The sequence below is a fragment of the Oxyura jamaicensis genome, chromosome 13, assembly GCF_011077185.1.
Source record: "Oxyura jamaicensis isolate SHBP4307 breed ruddy duck chromosome 13, BPBGC_Ojam_1.0, whole genome shotgun sequence".
Lineage (NCBI taxonomy): Eukaryota > Metazoa > Chordata > Aves > Anseriformes > Anatidae > Oxyura > Oxyura jamaicensis.
This window is the reverse complement of record NC_048905.1, coordinates 4,134,458-4,153,993: the sequence shown is the minus strand read 5'-3', so window position 1 is coordinate 4,153,993 and position 19,536 is coordinate 4,134,458. Positions and strand designations below refer to the sequence as shown.

The 19,536-nt window shown below is 44.5% G+C and overlaps 1 protein-coding gene across 1 annotated transcript in view; it reads right to left on the bottom strand.

The window, feature by feature from the left end:
- WWC1 (WW and C2 domain containing 1) overlaps nt 1–19,536 on the bottom strand; it is a 70,915-nt gene that overhangs the window by 32,407 nt on the left and 18,972 nt on the right. The window contains exons 3-5 of the mRNA XM_035338938.1: nt 7,144–7,253; nt 1,700–1,903; nt 247–323 (exon numbers count right to left, since the gene is read on the bottom strand). Coding sequence (XP_035194829.1) covers nt 247–323; nt 1,700–1,903; nt 7,144–7,253 — 391 coding nt within the window. The remainder of the gene's footprint in view (nt 1–246; nt 324–1,699; nt 1,904–7,143; nt 7,254–19,536) is intronic.

Here is a 19,536-nt window from a genome sequence, read left to right as displayed (position 1 = left end):
AATATCCCACTGTGGAGCTGTGGAGCGAAACATACTATCAGCATTCAAGAGCCTAAGGACTATTAGGAAAACAATTGTTTCAAATTAAGACCATGGCATTTGAGAATTCTGCTAGTTTCTCTCTTAAATAAAGAATGGCAACATTAACTCTTTCGACTGCTTTGACATCTCTTAATATTTATCATGAAGTTTGGAAAATATCTGAGGATTACTAGTGGCAAGCAGAAGCCCAGTCATACTTCTTACCCTTGATTTTGTAGTAGCAATCTCTGCTTTGAGAATCTCTGGGTCATACTTGGAACTTGACGATGAGCCAGACAGCACTAGAGCAAAACAAACACTGCATTTAGCGGCTTTACCACCCTCCCCATCTCATCTACTAGCCCCACCAGGAATTAAGGCCTCCCATCACTCCCTCCACACATGGCTGCCATGGGCTTTTTACCCATTTGCTAGAATCTCTTATCACCTCCTGCATCTCCAGAAGCATTTAGCACAACTGAAGGAAAAAAAAAAAACACTGCATAAAGGTTTACTTTATTTTTTAGACTTGGTTATTGTGTAAACAATCCACTGAATGTTTAGAAACAAAGCAAAGAATAAGAAACTGAAAAACGTGATGCAAGCCTTCTCACAGCCTTGAGAACATGACTGATCATCCAATGTGTCACATCGTATTAAATCAATGTCCCATTAACAGCAGAACTCTTTTCTCAGCAGCAGTTAAAACTCTTATGCTTCAGATGGTACAGAAGCTCCCCAACGTGCAATATTGTTAGAGGTAGCTGTAGGCAAGGGAGTTGTTTTGATCCTTGCAGCCATCAGTTTATGCCCTATAAAACACGGGAAAACATTTCTCTTTCTGTTTGGTTGCTTTTTTTTTCTTTTTCTTTTTTAACGGATAGACAGCATCACACCACTGCAATTCACATCCATAACATACTGTTTTATTATATCAGTACTTAGGTAGAGCACTGCTTGCTTACTTCAGAGATAAGGGATGGGACCCTATTCAAATTTTTAAGAACCCTTTGATGACAGAACTACTTATATACTTCTTGATATCAGGCACAGAATGAGCCACTTGAGTTCACTACCACTAGGTATAACCCAGAAAGAGTAAAAAGACAGCTGTGCGGGTGTGTCAGTCCTTTCATGTTGCTATCAAGAACAAAGCTTACAGTTGTAAGGATTATATAAAAAAAACTTCTGGAAGCCTTGCAGGAAATACATTCTCCTCTGGACATCTTCCACTGGCAAGAGGTCTGGGAATGCTGCTCAGGATTAACCTTCTTGCCTTGTTTCTGTACTTTGGACAGGTGAATCAAGGAACACAACACAATCTCCCCCCCCTCGCCCCAACATTTCTTGAAGCCCATGCTGAAAATTTGCACACCAACTCCAGTGATCGAGGAAAATAGTAATAATGTTCATAAACATTATATAAACATAATATATAACATATAATCATGTTCATAAACATTATATAAACATAATATATAACATATAAACATAAACATTTTCATCCTTCAGAAAATAGGCATTAAACAACGATTGCTCATTCTGTCTCAAAAGCAATGAAATGTGCAGAGTATTTGATGTGGCATAACATAACCCGGTGCTCTATCAGAGGACCAGCTTTAAGCATTTTACTGTCCTGGAGGGATCATGACTGAGAAAGTCACTTCATAATACTCACAGCTGGTCTGAGAGCCCAGTTTGTGCTCCCACACATCATGAAGCTGCCGATATTCTTGCTGGGCCAATTCAAGCCTCTGCTGTTTCACTTGATAGATCTCCTTCTGTGCAGCAATTGCCTCTTGGGCTAGGACGAGATAGTCTTTCAGCATATGTTCCTGCTCCCGTCGCCATTGCACACGAGGATCTTCTATCTGTGTAGTTTCTTAAAGAGAAAATAAAAGGAGGAAAGATCAATAAAATGCAGGCTTGTATCACTGCCTGGACAAGCTCCACCATTTATGACAGCATTTTGAATTTGCCCTGTGCCCCTTCTCCCATTAACAAGTGGAATAAGGACATGTCCCCTTTTTTTTTCTGCCTCTTTAGGAAGCGATCACTGATCTGCAATGAGCTCCATCGAGCTCTGATATTCTGACTCGTTGTACAGAATATGTGCCCAAATCGATGTACAACTCTCCCGTTCCTCTGAGGCTGAAGCCCACGTGGTTCTGCCTCTTAAATCATCCACACAAGCGTATGCACACATAAGCACTGGAAAAGTGACGCCGAGTGTCAGGCTTATCTTTATTGTACCTGGTTTATAACATTTCTAATAAAATAGCTCTGCTATTTCACTGATAAAACTACTTTCAGAAAACTTCATTGCCACATGACTGCATTCAAAAATGTGAAAGCAATTACAACTCTGGCTGCAAAGCATCTGTTATTAGCAAGGGGAAGAAAATTAACTCATTCAGAGTCCATAGGTAAATACAAAGAACTGCTAAATCACAGAATGCATCTGTGAAAGTGCCTTCCATTGCATTATATAAACAGCATCTCCGGAGGGGAGTAAACATTTCCCTCGCTGAAAGAAAACTCAGCAGTAAATCACTGCAGAATACGGGAGGCGGAGTTAAAGGAAAATATTTTTTCGGTAACGTAGGCAACACGGCCGTGAGCAGCTACATCACCTTCAGCTCCGTTACCCCAACACAACCAGTCCGTGGCTTTTGGGGTTTCTAATCAAGGAAAAGCCATAGGGGTACAAACATGCAGATGGTCCTAATGCTAATTATGCAGATTTGCATTTGTCTCTTTTGTGATGAAGTGTCCAAAATACTTTTCTCTTTCAAGGTTATTTCATGTTCTTGCTTGGAACAGGTTCCAACATTCAGTTGACTAAGTGCTCTGAACTGTCCAAACTACCATGCCTGAATAAGCATGCCTAGTCACCACATAATGAATAATTAATAAAAACGAGCTGCTTGAAACTATCAGTAGGAATCTAATCTGCATATCTTAAGAGCCTCTTTAAATATTTAGGAAGAGCTGCCATGGAGGAAGGTAAGAGCAGCTCTCGGTGAGTCAGGAATAAGATGAACACTGCTATATGCAGCATCTGGGAAAGAGCACTAACAATCCTAGAAACAGAAATCGAAATAAATAATTTTACCCACAGGATGAACACTCAGCCACATTTTCACAAGCTGCCCGTGGTCATGCTGAGGAGAAAATTAACGGGAGACTCCAACAATAACTTGTTTCAACAGTATCTCAAGACCCAAAAGAACACCAAGCACTTCAACTTACATAGCACAACCTGAACAAAGCTGCAGAAGTAAGATGATGAGAGAAAAAAAAATTTAAGAGACTAACAGTGTAGTTTGCAGAACTGTTTCAGCAGGAAGTTTATATAGATCCTGCTAGCAGAAACAGGATTTCAGCTGTTGTGAATACTTAAGTTAACTCTGAAAAACTGTCCCAAAATAACTGGAAGGGTAAAAACAGCCACTTGTGGCAGTTGTAGGTGTTGGTGCACTCCAGAGACAAACACCGTGGTCTTGCTTACAGGGAGCAAAGGAAAACTCAGCAAGTCAGAGCAACATATCAACTCCAAGTCTGAAAATCCCAGGCTCCCGTCTCTATTCTTGCCCCCAAGTCCTATTTTCCAGATAACCACTATCTATATCCAAACCACGTAACTCTCTTTACTCCACAGTTGAGCCAGAGAGGGAAGTCTGCTGCAAACTCCCCAGAGAGATGCTCCTGATACCTGTGGCTTCTTCAAGCTTCCATTTTTCCTTCAACTAGCAGCCCCTTCTTACTGTAACTGCAAGAAAGGCAGCGGAGGCTGCTACAGGGACATCTCTCTGTTATAAACCACCTGGAGAAAGACTGTAAAGTCTGCTTCATCATCCTGAACACCTCTGTTAGAGGAGCTGAGATGCAGTCCGAGTAACATTAAACCAATGCAAGAGAAAACCTTGACCAGCTTTTTGAAAAATCAGTAACACAAACACACTCAGAACAACTGAGCCAAGTTTTTTAAGCCAGCAGCTGCTACGTTTTTAAACATACAGCCAAAAATTTGTGTGGAAAAAACACAAATTTTAATAATTCAGTATTGTAATATAATATAATTCTAATAATTCAGTATTGTGTATGTCTACAACAAATCCAAGGAGATGTTTGCTCTCGAAGACCTGCCCCAATTAGAACTGTCTTACCTCCATTCCCCCCAGAGCATGTTTCTTCACCTCTCAGAGATCCAGCAGCTTACCTGGCATTTAATTCAGGCTATGGTGCAGCTTAGCTGATACACAGCATGCCCAGCTCAGAGCAATAAATGCTGTACTGTTCATCCATCGCAGCACTTTACATCAATGCTACAAAACCAGGGACAGGTGAAGTTCTTCACCCCTGAACAGATGCAGCATTCACAGCCCACACACACCTGGCCCACAGCACACAAGCTGAATGTCTGAGGATATGGCGGGGGAAAATAAGTCATCAACTTCTCTGATAAGGGAAGTCAACACTAAGAGATCTGAAGTACTTCCACAGGCTGTTAGACGTTTTTCACCCTTACTAGAAATTTGGGAATTCATTCCTCCAGGTCTCCCTTGACTCTTGGCAATAGGTAGAGGAATGGGATGGTGTTTCCCAAATCTCCTGTTCTGTTCTACCTGCAGATCCTGTGCATCTCGTGGAGGAGGGCACTGGCAGCCCACCCTTCTCACCACCACGCTCATGAGTGCAGTGAGGGGAGGCACCTCAAAAACCTGTAGTCCAGGGGAGAACACCGCCCCAGATGCGCACACCACCTTACAAAGCAAACGCTTGGCAGCCAGCTCACAGACAGGATGGAAGCACTGTTACATCCTGAAACGACTTAAAGGGGAACAAAGCATTCACCTCTTCCTTCTTAGTAATCACTAACTGTATCCCCTTGATTGCAGCATCAGGCTTTACTTTTCAAACATGCAATCATCATCTAGGAAAATGTTGGCCAAGGGCTCTCAATTTGCCCACAGCTACCAAGAAATGCAAAATACATTCTTAAGTCAGATGCAAGGGCTACAGGTTATTATATCGTTTGTTGTTCTGTACTTTTTGATGCTGTGCTCATCATAAATAAATCTTCATACCTGAAGAATGTAGCCTTACCATGATTGCATCAGCACCTCGTAAGAAAATCATGGTTTCTTGGGGCAAATCGCATTCCAAAGAAGTTCCACCAGAGTCTGAGACACTCAGGGCTACGCATGAATACTGTATTAGAAACATTCTCAGTACTTAATTCAAATTAATTTTATTTATTTTGCCTCAGAGAGAAGGTTAGAAGTATTCTCCCTCTCATTTGTTTTTAAATGGCTTCTGGCCTTAGACTGAAATTTAAGTCTGTCGTTTCTGATAACCAGGCTCAAATACTTCAAGTCTGCAGCAAGAACCAGTGTGCCTCCATCCCTTCTGCTGATGGTTCCTTCCTGCACAGGGATCTGCAGGAGACCTTGGAGAGGAGGTGGGTTTGGACGCTCTCCAGAGAACACTTCACATGAACCACAGAGATGAGCCTCTTGATTAGCTGATGGTAAGTGGATACGGTTTGCTTTATCATGATTTGCATTAGAGCTGGCTAAAGAAATGGGGTCATGATTTAGTTTCTCTTCTTTTTAACCTCTTAATCGAAATTCTAGCTCAAGTATTGTAGCCTCTGGCACCTTACAGAAGATAAGCTTGAAGAGCAACTGCTGTTAAGGTGTCAGCACGGTTCAAGGCTGTAACTGCACTCCCTTGAAGCCAGTGGTGCTTTTGAGTGGCATGGACCAGGGAAAACTGCCCTGCACCACACACGTCTCAGGTCTAAAACCAGATCCTTGTGCATTCACAGAGGGGTCAACCCAAATGCACAGCTAAGGTCCTATTTTGTTTGTCCCAGTTACGTGCTGAAAATTCTACTAGCTGAGACACTCAAGAGGTCCAACAAGTATTTACAAGTATGTAAATACTATGGTATTGGGAAGACACTAAATAAAAACACTGGTGTCACCTGCAGATCTGCGGACACAATCTTTGGATTGCAGAGGGCAGTGGGTGCTTTTTGACAATAGGCTTTTTTTATTCTCCCATTTTAATACTCAGAAGTTGGTAAAAACCAGGAACATGCAATCTCAGGCCAGTTGAAAATGTGGCCTCACTGAAAGGAAGGGAAACAATATAGCTAAGACATATAAGGTTGACTTCCATAGTTACAGTTTAAAAATCTTGTGACTTGCTAGAAAAAAAATGCTGAAGTTCTCAGTTGAAGTCACAAAAGCAGTTTTGTTTTTTGTTTTTTAAACAAACGTCAAGGTACTTTTGTCCTTCAGATTTTTCCCCTCTTAGCATGAGCTACAAAAAGCTAGCTCTGAAAGGACCCGGACATGCCTCTGCTGTGAACTTCTGGAATGCAATCACAGTGGTTCTCTAACAAGAACAAAAGTCACTGATTTTTTTTTTTTATGACTTGTTTTTCAGGGAATTTGCTCTAGCACAACATATTTCCTAACAACATCTGTAACGACATATCCAGTTATGAATTTTTTTGCATATAATTCAAATGAACTTGTAAAGCATAACACTTCTGTTCTATCAAGCAAAGACAGTAAGCAGTGGCTTAGTTTGAGCATACAGCATAAAAATGCCACAAATCCAAATTCAACACTTTTCCTACTTTTTTCAGGATACCCCGAACTTAACTGAGAGTTACCTCTCTAGTAAAGAGAATGGGAACTCTTGCAGCTCAGGGAGCTCCATTAACCATGCAAGCAGTCATTCAGCTTATCCCTGCCAGGGAAATCAACACAAGACCTTTGTACTGTTTCTGATGGTCTCACCACAAGGACAAATTCCAGGCTAAGAACAAACTCCAAATCACTGCTGCCTAGTCGGACTCTTCAGCAGAGCCAAATCTTAGAGAGGTGTGCCCACAGTATCAGCTCGAACATGACTGCTGATCTGAAGACTACCAACAAAAAGGTCTCACATCCCTGCTTGAGAGAGGGAGTGAACTCCTGTGATGCAGGACAGGATTTGAACTGCATCTGCTCTAAGCCATGCTGTTCAGCAATTTTGTGTTCAGTACGGTTTAACACGGGTACAAAATAATCACTCCGCAAAATACACTAACGTGTTACTTACTGGTGTTGTGGTCTATGTAATAAACTCCAACCTGAGGATCGTAAGCTTCTTCCCATCCTAACGGCAATTCATCGCTAATGCAGTCTGCAAAGGTGAGTGGTTTAGTATACCTGCAATGCAAAATAATATAGGATTAATGAAGAACACTCCCACACGGCCATTCCAAATAACAGAGCAGAAAACAAGTAGCACAAGGGACTCAGTATAAAGCACCGAGAAAGTTGGAAACTATTTTAGAGCTTTTGCTCTTATTGAATAATACCCTGCAAACTCTTCCCCTTCTTCAGCTAGGGTTGCAGCCGGATGAATTCATTGTGACAGAGCTCCCAAGCCTCGCGTAACTCAGCCAGTACTTGTTCAACAAAGGAACTTTGAGAACTTTGCCAGGAACAACCCTAGTCTCCCTGCTGAAAGAGCAAGATTGTGTGCAGGCAGGTCCTGTATCAAAAATATGTAGACAACATGAGAAGTGCAATTTGCATAGCATGAATAATTAAGGCGACACAATCAATAGCAAGCGATGAGGACTGCGGGACCACTTGTCATGCAACTCCAGACATCTGCATGGCAATACGTTCCGTTTCATTAATGGCAAACTAGACTAGTTTCTCAGTGCCATAAAAACGTGCAATCCACTCAGTCCAAACGAGGAAGTATTTTTGTGGAATTGCTCTGACAAGTTTTTCTATTAGAGACCGCATCCACCAGCACTGAAGGCTTGTGTAGCTACAAAGCCTGCTCCTTGAGCGCATCCTGCACCTGCCAGTTACCGAGGCCGTGCTCCTCTCCTCCCTGGGACTCTCAGCAGCTCACGAGGTTCAGCCTGCACCAACCGACGGTGTTACTGCTGGGAGGCACAAGGCAGGGAGAATGAAGCTTGCAGACATCTCAGAGCACCCAGCTGCCAAAAGATGCCGCAGACCCACACAGCCATGAGCAAACCCAGCGCATGACACGGGGTGCTCCTGGCATTATGGCCACGACTTGGTGCTGGGGCCGGTGAGCCAGGCTGGCCAGAAGGGCCCTTTGAGCAGCAAGTGGCGGGCATGGAGCCCCCCAGCACCTCTACCTGTTACGCTGCTCGTACCACAAGCCATGCAGCCAGAAAGCAGCCACGGAGCTGTACTGGGCTGCCTGCAAGCAGCGCTGCTCGGGAATGTAGGAGGGCTGAAAGAGCAAGTTTCCAACCCACAGTAAGACACCAAACAGGTCTGCAGAAATCCTTTGGATCCAAAGATAATTCAGCAGGGCTGAGAGCTCGATAAAACATCTTACGAAGTTTTGAGCACACTTGAGCATACCTTGTCTGGAGGCACTAAGCTGGGAGACCCACACAAGTATCTTACAAGATACTCGCAAGAGGCTCAATATGAAGTCAACGTTTAGAAAGACTAAGGGACTTCCCCCACCTGTAACCCAGAAATCTGCTACACGGAAAGAGGGAGGTAGGAGCAAGCCAGTAATCTCTAAATTTACCTGTTGTTGCACTCTTTAAACCCTTTGCCTTTGCTATCTAAAGCACTACGTGAATCACTGCTCTCTTGAACTGTAAATTTAAAGCTCTGCAGCACACATAACAGATTTGGAACTTCACAGCACAGAACTGCTAAAAAAAAACGAAGTTCATTTATCAATGAGTTTTTCACTGAGAAGTTTATTATTTTACCCTTTTAAATCTAGACTGTACCAATAAGATTTTTTATTTTTATTTTCAGAAAACAGAGATTACTCAAGAAATAAAGCAGAATCCCAGTATTACTGATTGCTATCCCTTATCTTTGGGGGGTTTGCTATCCCCAGTCTCTGCCTGAAGATCAAGCCATGTGCTGCTCTGAGCTGAACGAGTCAAAGATGCACAGGGATAAAAATGCAAAGCAAGGTCAGACGTGTGCAAGGATCCCAGGAGATAACACAGAAGAAAGTGCGGTGGCAAAACATGTTGGCAATTACCATTTGAACATTACGATTACCACTTCCACCTCTCTGAAAACGCATTGCTTTTATTTAACCTCAGCAGTTCAAGCAGAAGCACCACAGGTGCCAGCATGGGAAGCAGCAGCTCTGAGCCCTGTGGTACCTGCACCAGGCGGGGTATGGACACACAGGGACACTGAGGCTGGAGACGGGGAGCGCCCACAGCGAGTGATCCAAGCAGCTCTCAGCACGGGGCAGTAATCAAATCAACACAACTGCACCAAGCTCACTGGTAAAGGCATGCTGCAGGTATAAACCATACCTTGGTAGCTCAATTCGTACCACACACTGGTACTTGAGCAGACCTCTGCTCAAGAATCAGGCCTAGGATTACAATCAGACTCCCAGCCCCCTGCCCAGTGCTGAGCTTCTGCACCAGAGCCAGAATCTGGGACTGCTTTAATCAGGGAGCAGCACCATAATGCCAACTTAAGAGCTCCCAAGTTCAATACCGAGCCCACAAAGTTTCTGCCTGGCTTTTGCCCAGACCGCTTTTGCTAGACGCAGCTGAATTGCTTCTAGGCATGCCCACGAGCTGCCAGGCTCAGCAGGGAGCCAGGCCCAAGCAGCTTCGGGATGTTTTCCTACCGAATGCAGTGCGTGAACTCCAGCCACGCAGTTCTGTCAGCTGGCGTTCTGGAGAAGGGCAGAAAGGTAGGAGCAGTGTGACAGAAGCCAATTCATTTCTGCTGGGAGGCCTGCCAGCAGTTCCTAGGGCTCAGAAACAGAGCGTCACCTTTACGGTTCAGGCATTCAGAACATCTTTAAGGAGCACCCATCACCTAGCACCCCTGATTTGTGCTGTCCTCCCCGGCTGAATGCAAGCCTGCAGCTATCCCATTTGTACAGACAAAATACTCACTAAAGGAGAAACCTGTCATTCAACCAGCAAACAGAAAAGCAATTAGTTTTCAGAATTAACAAAGTAATTCCATTTATTACAGACAACATATGTCATATAACTATTTCCCCAAATAACTGCAGCTTCATAACCAAAGCACTCATCTCAACTCCTTTCCCTTGCTGCTGCAGAAAGCTGGCACAAATCAGAGGCAGTGCTACAATGACAGATTAAAGACATGCAATATGTTGTGTAGCCAGATTAATGAATAAACCATAACAAGAAAAAGGAGACATTACCCTCCTTTTTTCAAGATAGAGTGACTTTTGCTTTTGTTATGAAGACGGAAATAAACCCATTTTCTAAAAGGGGTCCAAAAATCAAGCATCTCCCTGAGCACGTTCACGATGTAGCACAACAGATTAAACGAGTAAGAGGCAAAGGTTTTTCTCACAGCAAGTCACGATTCAGTTAGCGTACCACTTCTGCATAACACAGCAGAGTTTCTGCATTTGGGAAGTTAAAGCCAGGACACATCTGCAGAACTATTTCTTTTGAAACATCTCATCTGCAATTCACAAAGCTTCCTTGCAGCCTTGGAAGTCTCATCAACTCAGCCTGATCATGTTATCATTTAAATGGCCCTCACTGTACCAAGACTCAAAGCTGCAACTGCCTGGAAGAATGGGCTCCTTTCGCCCACTGTGAGTGCACTCTAAGGAAAGGAGTCTACTAAACCATTTACACATACCTTACCCTCCTTGGATAAGGAAACCTCCAGATGCATTCATCCAAGCTTTCAAGAGAAATCAGCACACCTGGATGTCCAGAAAATCCTGGCTGCGTATGACTTCTGTCTCCAAAGAGTGGACCAAGTGTGTGTGCGGGGAACAAGTTGGTAGGTATATCAATATTTATGAAAGCCCAGCTAGTGTAGTTAAGAGATGGCACTCTTGCAGGCACACGAAACCATCTGCATCGTCCAGCCATACTAGGCATGCCCTAACACCCTTTAGAGCAGAAGTTTGACCAGAACTACCACTGAAAGGATTCAGGAGCTTTAAAGCTGGAAAAGTAAATGGTGTGTGGAATTCCTTAAGGAGAAACCAGTTTGAGCTAGAGCAGATTTACAAATCCTAGCCTAACTCTGGCCTTCTAGCTCATGAAAACATAACCCAGCCGTTCCTCTCGCACACCAACTCCTCTGTATCTCATGTTTTAGGAAATCATAGTGTCCTGAAACACAGCACATCAACTTGGCTTTACAGCACCTCACGTTAACTTCTCTTGGTTTCCAGTAAGTTATTTTTTCATGCGATTTTGCTCAAGAAAATCAGATTTACTTGAGGCAAGTATAATCAATCATTAAGATCCCTGGAAACCAGGTACCCTTAGCAACCATCACCCAGCGAGCCAAGGGCACAGCTTCAGAATGAATCCTGATAACAGAGCTAGGAGATAACAGCCTCACGTGGCATGCTAACCTGAGGAGTATCTTCAGGCCCTCTAGGCTCTGCCCTGAGGCAGAGGCAGGAGAGGGGAAGCCATAGTCCATGCCCGCACCCAGCACTCCATGAAAGCACCGAGACGCTTCCAGCTCCGTGAAACATCTGGCCCGAATAGCTCAAGTATTTGTACATCAAATGCTTTTCAAATACTTCTTCCGCAGCAGCAAGCTGACAGTTTCCTAGCTCTAATTTAGTAAGTCCTGCCATTTTTAATGAGAGGTTTCTATGTTTCTTATGATTTTTGATCTATCACCTTCAGCTTCTTGCACGGATCAAACTGGAAGCCAACATTATCACGCACAAACACTTCAGCTTCTTGCACGGATCAAACTGGAAGCCAACATTATCACGCACAAACACTATTAAATCAAAACTTGCTCAGCTCATATTCAGAAAGGCTTTCTGTAATCTTTAACTCTACTGTTGTCAATCAAAAACTTCATTACGCAGGAAACTGAAGGCAAATAATTCTTGTATAACAAGTTTTTGATTGGCAGGTTTGTTAAACACGGCCATAACATCACAAAGGCTTCTGACTGAAGCTGTAAATGGGTGAACTGTGCCGCTTACAAATTGAAGTTAATACTACAAAGGTAACAAATCAATTCTGAATTTCTTAGAAAAATAATGTTACGTTAGTTTTAATTAGTGGATTTCACTGCCAACTGGTGGCCTAAAGCAATTAAACAGAAGCACACAGCTTCCCAGATAGGGTCATGGCTGTGTGTACAGAATGTGTGTGAGTATATGTCTCCTATATGCACACATATACGTGCCAACAGCATGCTTAGGTCACAAAGATGTTGAGCATTCACCAAACACCAATGGACTCACAAGTTTCTGTGCATTACTTAAACCCACTTAATCCCCATATTTGCAGGGCTCCTCACACCACGACAAAGTAAAGCCATGCAAACAGTGGAGCCTTATTTTCATCAGGTCAGTGCAGATCACATGGCCTTATAAAAAACCCTTCATCACTCTGTACGGGTGGAACCACAAACGAGGGGATTTCCACAGCTCACCGCACCGATAGCGGCAGCTCGCTGCAGAGCAGGCAGGGGCAACACCTGGCTCGTGCAGGTGCTGCAGGTCCTGCGCCACCGCACCGGGGGTCCACCACCTCCCTGGGGTTTCTCCTTTCCTCCTGCACTCACACAGCGGCTGCAAGGCACGTGGGTTTCATGGGCAACAAGTCAAGCAAGAGAAGACAACTGCAGGTTCTGGCAGGTATCTCTGCCCATAGCGTTTCTCTCAGGGAATCGAGGAGTTTCTGAACCCAGCGTCTGGGGGAGCAGCTCGCAGGCGGGCTGTCAGTGCTTTGCGCTGTACCAAGCTCTTCACACAGCATTTCTGTGTCTCACCAGGGGGCTCGCAGCGTGCCCGCACGTGGGAGAAGGGGCCGAAAGCACCTCAAGGCTCCAGCATGGAGGCCGGGGCAGCTGAGGGAGACCCTTACAGGTCTGACAGACCTGGGCTCTGAGGAACCTGCCGAAGGGGAAATGCTGCTGTAACCCAGGAGGCTGCCACAGGAACCGCTGCCAGGAGCCTCGCCACAGTGACATACAGGCGCCTTTGTTTTTAATGAGGTCATCCCATTCTCAAGACAGATGATGATTATTTTTAAACTTCAGCATAAAAAAAAAAACTGTCACATTTCAGACAAGTTTTCTAGGACTAGAGCAGTCTACTCCTCAAGAGCTTTTAAAAATAGACTCCCACACATTTATTACTCAACTCCGCGATCCAGTCCCCAGGCACACCGGGCAATCTGTCACTATAGTAACTCTGTTTTCCCCCGGAGCATCTTCTTCACAATTACCTGTGGAGGCCCAGGGTGCGGCAGGGGTAGGCCCCGCTTTATCATCTCACTGTCAAAGCTCTCCCCAGCCGGCACCCTGCACCTGAGCCCCGTGAAACACCCCTTGGATTCCCACTCCAGCTGATGAGGTGGATGAGAACAGGCAGAGGAGCAGCACAGCAGGCAGGGCTGGCCCACCGGTACCCACAACAGCACCAAGACCTCAGCAGCTGCGATGCTTGGGGAAGGGCAGTCCTCCCTGCCCAGGGGAGTGGGAAGGAGCAACTCAGAGCCACCACCAGCTCACAGGAATTACAAGTGGAAGTGTGCTTGCAGTAAAACCAGAGTCACCTGAGAAAAGCATCCTATTATAAAGTTGTTGCACTAAACCAAATAAGTTTGCTCTAGCCACAACCTAAATACCACCAATAACACAACACACAAAAAAAGTCATAAACCAGACAACACAACACCTCATGCAACTCAGACTGCCGAGCTCTGTTCTTCTCAGAAGTGGTTTCCTTTGTTGCCATGGTTATTGAGCATCTTCTCAACCTCCTAAAGACTTCTTTCCTCCATTGGCCCCAGAGGCTCCACATATGGGGCCACCTCTGGGAGAAGCAAGCCCCAAAGCCATCTTTCAAATCTTCTTCTCCAAATTGTCATCACTTTAAGTGGTTTTATTGACACCCAGGAACTCATTGATGGTCTCTTCCACTCTTGACCAAGACATGAGAATAACCCAAGCAGCTCATTAAGGTTTATCTTGACCTGTATGTTGTGTGTCAGTTTTGACCCTCTACTTCTCTTTTGCACAAGCAGCTAACTTCCAAATTCTTCTTTCTCTACAGAACTTAGGCATGTGCTGCCAAGGTAGATGTTAACAAAAAATTTAGGACTTAGCAAGGGCTCCAGGAATCAGGCAATAGCCTGTGTTTCAAGCACTCGAAACACAAATACACTTACGCATTTAATAGCAATAATAGATTTACATTACTCATACAGATTCATGGAAGCATCGAGCTGTACAGTACACAATTTAACACCCCACCAGCCACAACAAGCTATCTAGTATGTATCAGCCTACATCTGCTTTCTTGTTCTACCCACTTTTGAAAAAGGCTTGCATGTTTACAAGCTCTGCTCTGCACACAGTGACAGTCTATTTGCCCATGCATTTCTTTTCCGTACAAATCATTTACCTTTGGAAGCAAAGAACTACTAAGTTATTTGCGCAGAGAAGACTATCAAAAACCACTTACAGATTTTAGATCATTCCTAGAGATTAGCAAACCGGCTCTGCTAGCAGGAGAGAGGCAGGAGGTCAGTCATACCCTCTTAATCACTCAAATGCAAAATTCCTGAGATAGTTCAAGGTTAAAAGTCAGGAAATGGGAGTTAAGGCTTCTCACAACATTAATTTGCCTGCCAGCCTGTATATCCTGCATGCTTTCCAGAACTGATTAAGCAGAAAAAGATATAAAAGAGTAAGGTACAACTTGAGAACAGTGCAGCAGTACTGAACTAAAAGCATGCAAGAGTTGGAATTTAACCATGCAAGTCATTCAAATGCCTCTGGCTTTAAACAGCTGAGGCCTTTTTTTTTTTTTTTTTTTTTAATTGAAGTCTGCCTTCAGTTCTTCCAGGATCAGAAGCAGTCTTGCCACCTGCACAGCCTGAATAGATTAATTAAAATCAAGTCAGGTTTCTCTTTCAGTCCAAAGTTTGACTGCTCTGGAAGAACGGGACCCTTCACTTCACAGCAAGGGGTAAATTGGCTACCAAACATCCAGACCAAGTAGTTAGACTAGTTTCTTGACATATTTTGGAGATTAGGAACTGGAAGGTTTGTCTCTGTTCTCACAGCCTGCACTCCTACTTCTCTGAAACGCTGCCTATACAGTGTGGGTGGCAACAGTTTACATTGGCAAGATGCCTCAAGATAAAGAGGTGTATAGGACAGCCTTTTCCCCCCATTACAGCTCCTATACTAGGGAACCAATAGCTACTGACAGAAAAAGATAAATATTTGAGATTTTGACAACATGGAAGTATTGAACAATTGCTCTACCTCAACATTCAGGAACATATTACCCACGGATGGCAGCAAGCACTCAGAGCTCAGCAGCAGAGCAGGCACAGGGCTGCCCATCTGGAAGCGGTTTGTGGTTCACCCCGCAATCTGAACTCAGCAGGCATCGTGAATTTTCACTTCATACGGGGTCTAGATGGTGATTAAAAGCCTTAAGTCTTCAAGAAGCAGTGCACGTTGAGATATTTCTACCAGCACGTTCTATTCCTACTGTGGAAAAAAAACACACAATGACAAAAATAGCCTGAGCAGCATTGCCAGCTCCTGCTCCCTTTACTCACATGCTGTTTGCAGGGGGAACAAACAAAAGGTAACTCCAGGCTGGCATCACAGGACGCATCTAGACTATCCAGTGCGCCCAATGCACAAACCAAGCACTACTACTAGGATGGAGGCATGTTTGGAGAGGGGCAAGGAAGCACATGAAGCTGTTTCTACTTACACGTAGGTTGTATGCTGCTCCCTGGTTTTCCTCCTACCAGCACCAGGCTAATTGCTGCCTCAGTACAGCAGCTTCCGTAGGAATGTCTGCCTTTTTTTTTTTTAAGCAGTATAAACTTCCTTATTGACTTATACAGCTCCTTCACGCTCCCCATCCCAACGGCAATGCTAGCAGGCTCTTTGTTCTGTATCACCCACAAAATGCAGCCTAGGCAAGCAGCAGGGCATCGCCACAGCCTTGTCTGTTCTTCGCCCACAGACAGCTCTGCCGCAGCCACTTTGTTCTAGGCATTGTGTGAAAGCAGCTCTGGAAACATTACTTCTCTGCTCCCTCACCCAACAGCAGCTTGTTAGCTCTGAAACCTTGTCCCCGACCAAGTCCAGCTACACAGATTCCCGAAAATCAAGGGAACCCCAAAGAGGCTGGGCACATTTGGAGGCGGACAGGGGCTCCTTTAATGCTTACGTGAACTCAGCACTGCCAGGTATGAGCAGGAATATTTCCATCTGCCTCTAGGAATCAGAGACACAAGGTGAGGATGATCCTGGAGCAGCAGGCAATATAGAAGAACAAAAATAATTCATGATGACTTTCCAATCAGAAGGAAAGATAAAGAACACAACAGCTAAGCATTGCCCTGCAAACTACACCTCTCAAGAGGGGTAAACCAGAATTATCTCAAACCAATATAACCAACTCCTAAGAGCATCACCACATAGCTTTGTGGTGTACGTTTTCCAGGAAGTTAGTTTTTAAGTTAAGGAAGTTACCATTAACACAATTAATTGTGTCAGTGTAAAGGAAATGCACCGATATGGCTAGATTAGGATTGGAAGAAACTTCCAGGGCAAACAACCCTTTCAGCACCGCCTACCATACCACAGATGAAGCACTCCATCTCAGCTTCCCTAATCTCTCACCCAGCACACCACCCTCCTGAAGCAAATGCATGCAGCTGGCTTTTGCACCAAGGAGCAGAGAAGCTGTTATATAGCACCTGGCCGACGCATGCAATGACCGCTGGAGCACATAAGTGGCTGGAATTCACAGTATCAGCTTTCCCATCTACTACCGTCGTTAATAGTGTTGATGCAATTCCTTCTTGATTCCTGAAAAGCCATACTGGATTTAAATAATAAACAGAAATGTCAGAGCAAGAGCAGCTATCTAACACCACCATGGGAGAGCAAAGCTTTAGGGGATAAATAAGCATAAGATAAAAGCACGAGGCTAAGAAGAGGTTTATCACCTCTATCATCCTGAGGAACAAAGCCTCAATTTCCTCAGCAGTAAGGCCATGGAAAGCAGCAGCTCCAGGCTGCGCTTGCAGGCAGAACCGCACAAAGCCCAGAACAGCCCTGTTCCACCCACGGCACAGAGTCAATACAAACCAACAGCTGTTCAAGTTTGCTTGCTCGTTTGAGGGCAGCAAGGGTGAGATTCACATTACCAGATGAGTTGAATTGATTTGCTCTTATAAACATCATTTATTTTGAATGATCCACAATCAATATATTTTGCCAACAGAGTAAATCCTTGTTCAGGTGGAAGCTGTAGAACTCTCTGCACTGCCCTTGCCTGTCCATCTCACCCAACCTAAAATCTACTTGCTGTCTTTCAGCCGGGTCCAAAGAGGCACAGGCAGCCTGCTGGAGACCTGAGTACCCGGCACAGGGAGAAAGAACACAGTTCTGGTGCACAGAAGCATGGGATAGACACAGCTCAGACTGAGAAGGAGCAGGGATATGGGGTTGGGTCAGCATATGTTCAAGGCTCTGCAACCCTGCCTCAGCTTTCTAGAAGACTGAGAAAGGGGACAGTATTCCTGAATTTACTACAAGTCACAGCACATTTTGAGTTTTACCTTGTCTCCTGACCAGGATGAGCAGACACACTCAGTATTTAAAGCATTTTAAGACAAATCACAGAAACAATACTTGCCATTTTTCAGAATTTGAGGGAAGGCTCCTTATGAAAATTAATTTCCCCAAACCATTCACAATCCAAATATTGTTGTGAGGAGCATTATCCCAGGCTCCTTATGAGCACAAGCTTATGGATTCAATCGGTATCAATTGTTCCAAGAAGATGGGAATAGAAAGGTCCACTAGTTAAGTATGAACAATGAACCATACCCTGATCACAAATTGTAACCAGCTGCCAAAAAAGCAAGGTGCATCTTTAAGTGTGTGTGCACGTGGGTGTTAAATTGTTATCTGTTCCAAATGGAGGAACCAACACAGTTATTTTCTTGTAGAGGCTTTGTGCAGAAGAGACTGCTGCATGCTTTGGCCCAAGGCTGTTAACCACGTTGCTACCTAATGAAGCATACAGATTTTTATTTTTTGAGGTGCCCGGTCTTCTGTAGGACCCTACAAAGCTACCAGGTATCAAAGGCTTTTTAGCTATTCCTCAGAAATGCACAGCATTTCTTACCAGTAAGTGTAGACTCAGCATAAAAGCTTCATTACCGCTGCTCACGTTTCAGTTCTAGCTCTGCGCTGCGAGCACATCCACGTCTCCACACGAGCACCACGCTTCCTACACACCACAGCAAACAGCAGTGCTGGTGACCCAGTGTGTGACTGCAAGCTGTGAGGCTGGGAAAGGACATTACCAGAAACTGAGACACGCTGGAGTTCAGATACAGTGCAGCTGCATCCAAAATGCAGGTGGCATCCAGCAGTATTTTTCCCTGCCACCCAGCTGCCTTGCTGTATTGAAGACATCTGTGGATCACACACAACTTGGTGCTATTTCCATTTCTCTCTATCTGTTTCAGCTGACCTCCTAAAAGGAAGGCAGTACTGCAAACACTGAACAGGACTGACACCTTATTTCACACGTTTTTTCCACCAAAAAGTAATATTTCGGCCTAGTGTTGGCTGGCTTCCTATCATAATTACCAAATTCCTGCTTGGTAACTGGTGGCTAACCAGCAGGAGCAAGCCCATCTCCATCTCCTTGAGCAGAGGCCACACTATTCAGTACCAGCTGAAAACAGACTTCCAAAGATCATTAGCATGTGTCCACATTCCTAGCACACATCTCAAGCCTCCAAAACTGGTAAGTCTGGTAAGTGAGAAGACATTTCCACCTGAGTGCTGTAAGGGAAGCATTTACCACGAAGCTATATAGCAAAACCACTAGCAAACATCTGAATTCCTTTAACAAAAGATACCACAGAAGCTCACACAGCCACAGATTGCTATTCTATCCCTGTAGAGAAAACAAACTGAATTTTAAGTATCTGTTCCCAAAAATGTAGGGCAGTCTTAGCTCTGGAAGTGCCACAGTCACAGTCAGGCTGTCACGATGCTCGTTGCCTCGAGAACGCAGCATTTATCACTTCACAGCACATATTCATAGTAGTAGTAAGTGCTGATTTCTTTTCCGTACTACAAGGCTTGTTTTATCTGTACTCTGAAGCTATATGCTTTTCTGGGACGTGCTTCAGGATTAAATGCAAAAGTGTTTTAGTAAAAGGGATCTGTTTGCAGGGAGTGCAATGCCTTAACCTGAGCCCCCATGTGACTACCAGAACACGTGCTGGTACAGGGGAAGGAGGGCACTGTGTCAGCCCTACACCAGCACACTGGCAGCTGGGCCAGGGGAATAGCTTCTTGCTCCCGTAAAAATCAACTCTCCCACCTTCCACCCTACACAGCCTGCCCTTGCTCCTCTCCCTGCAGCTCCTCTCTCCTGTCACAGCCCCCAGATCTCTCCCACTCAGTA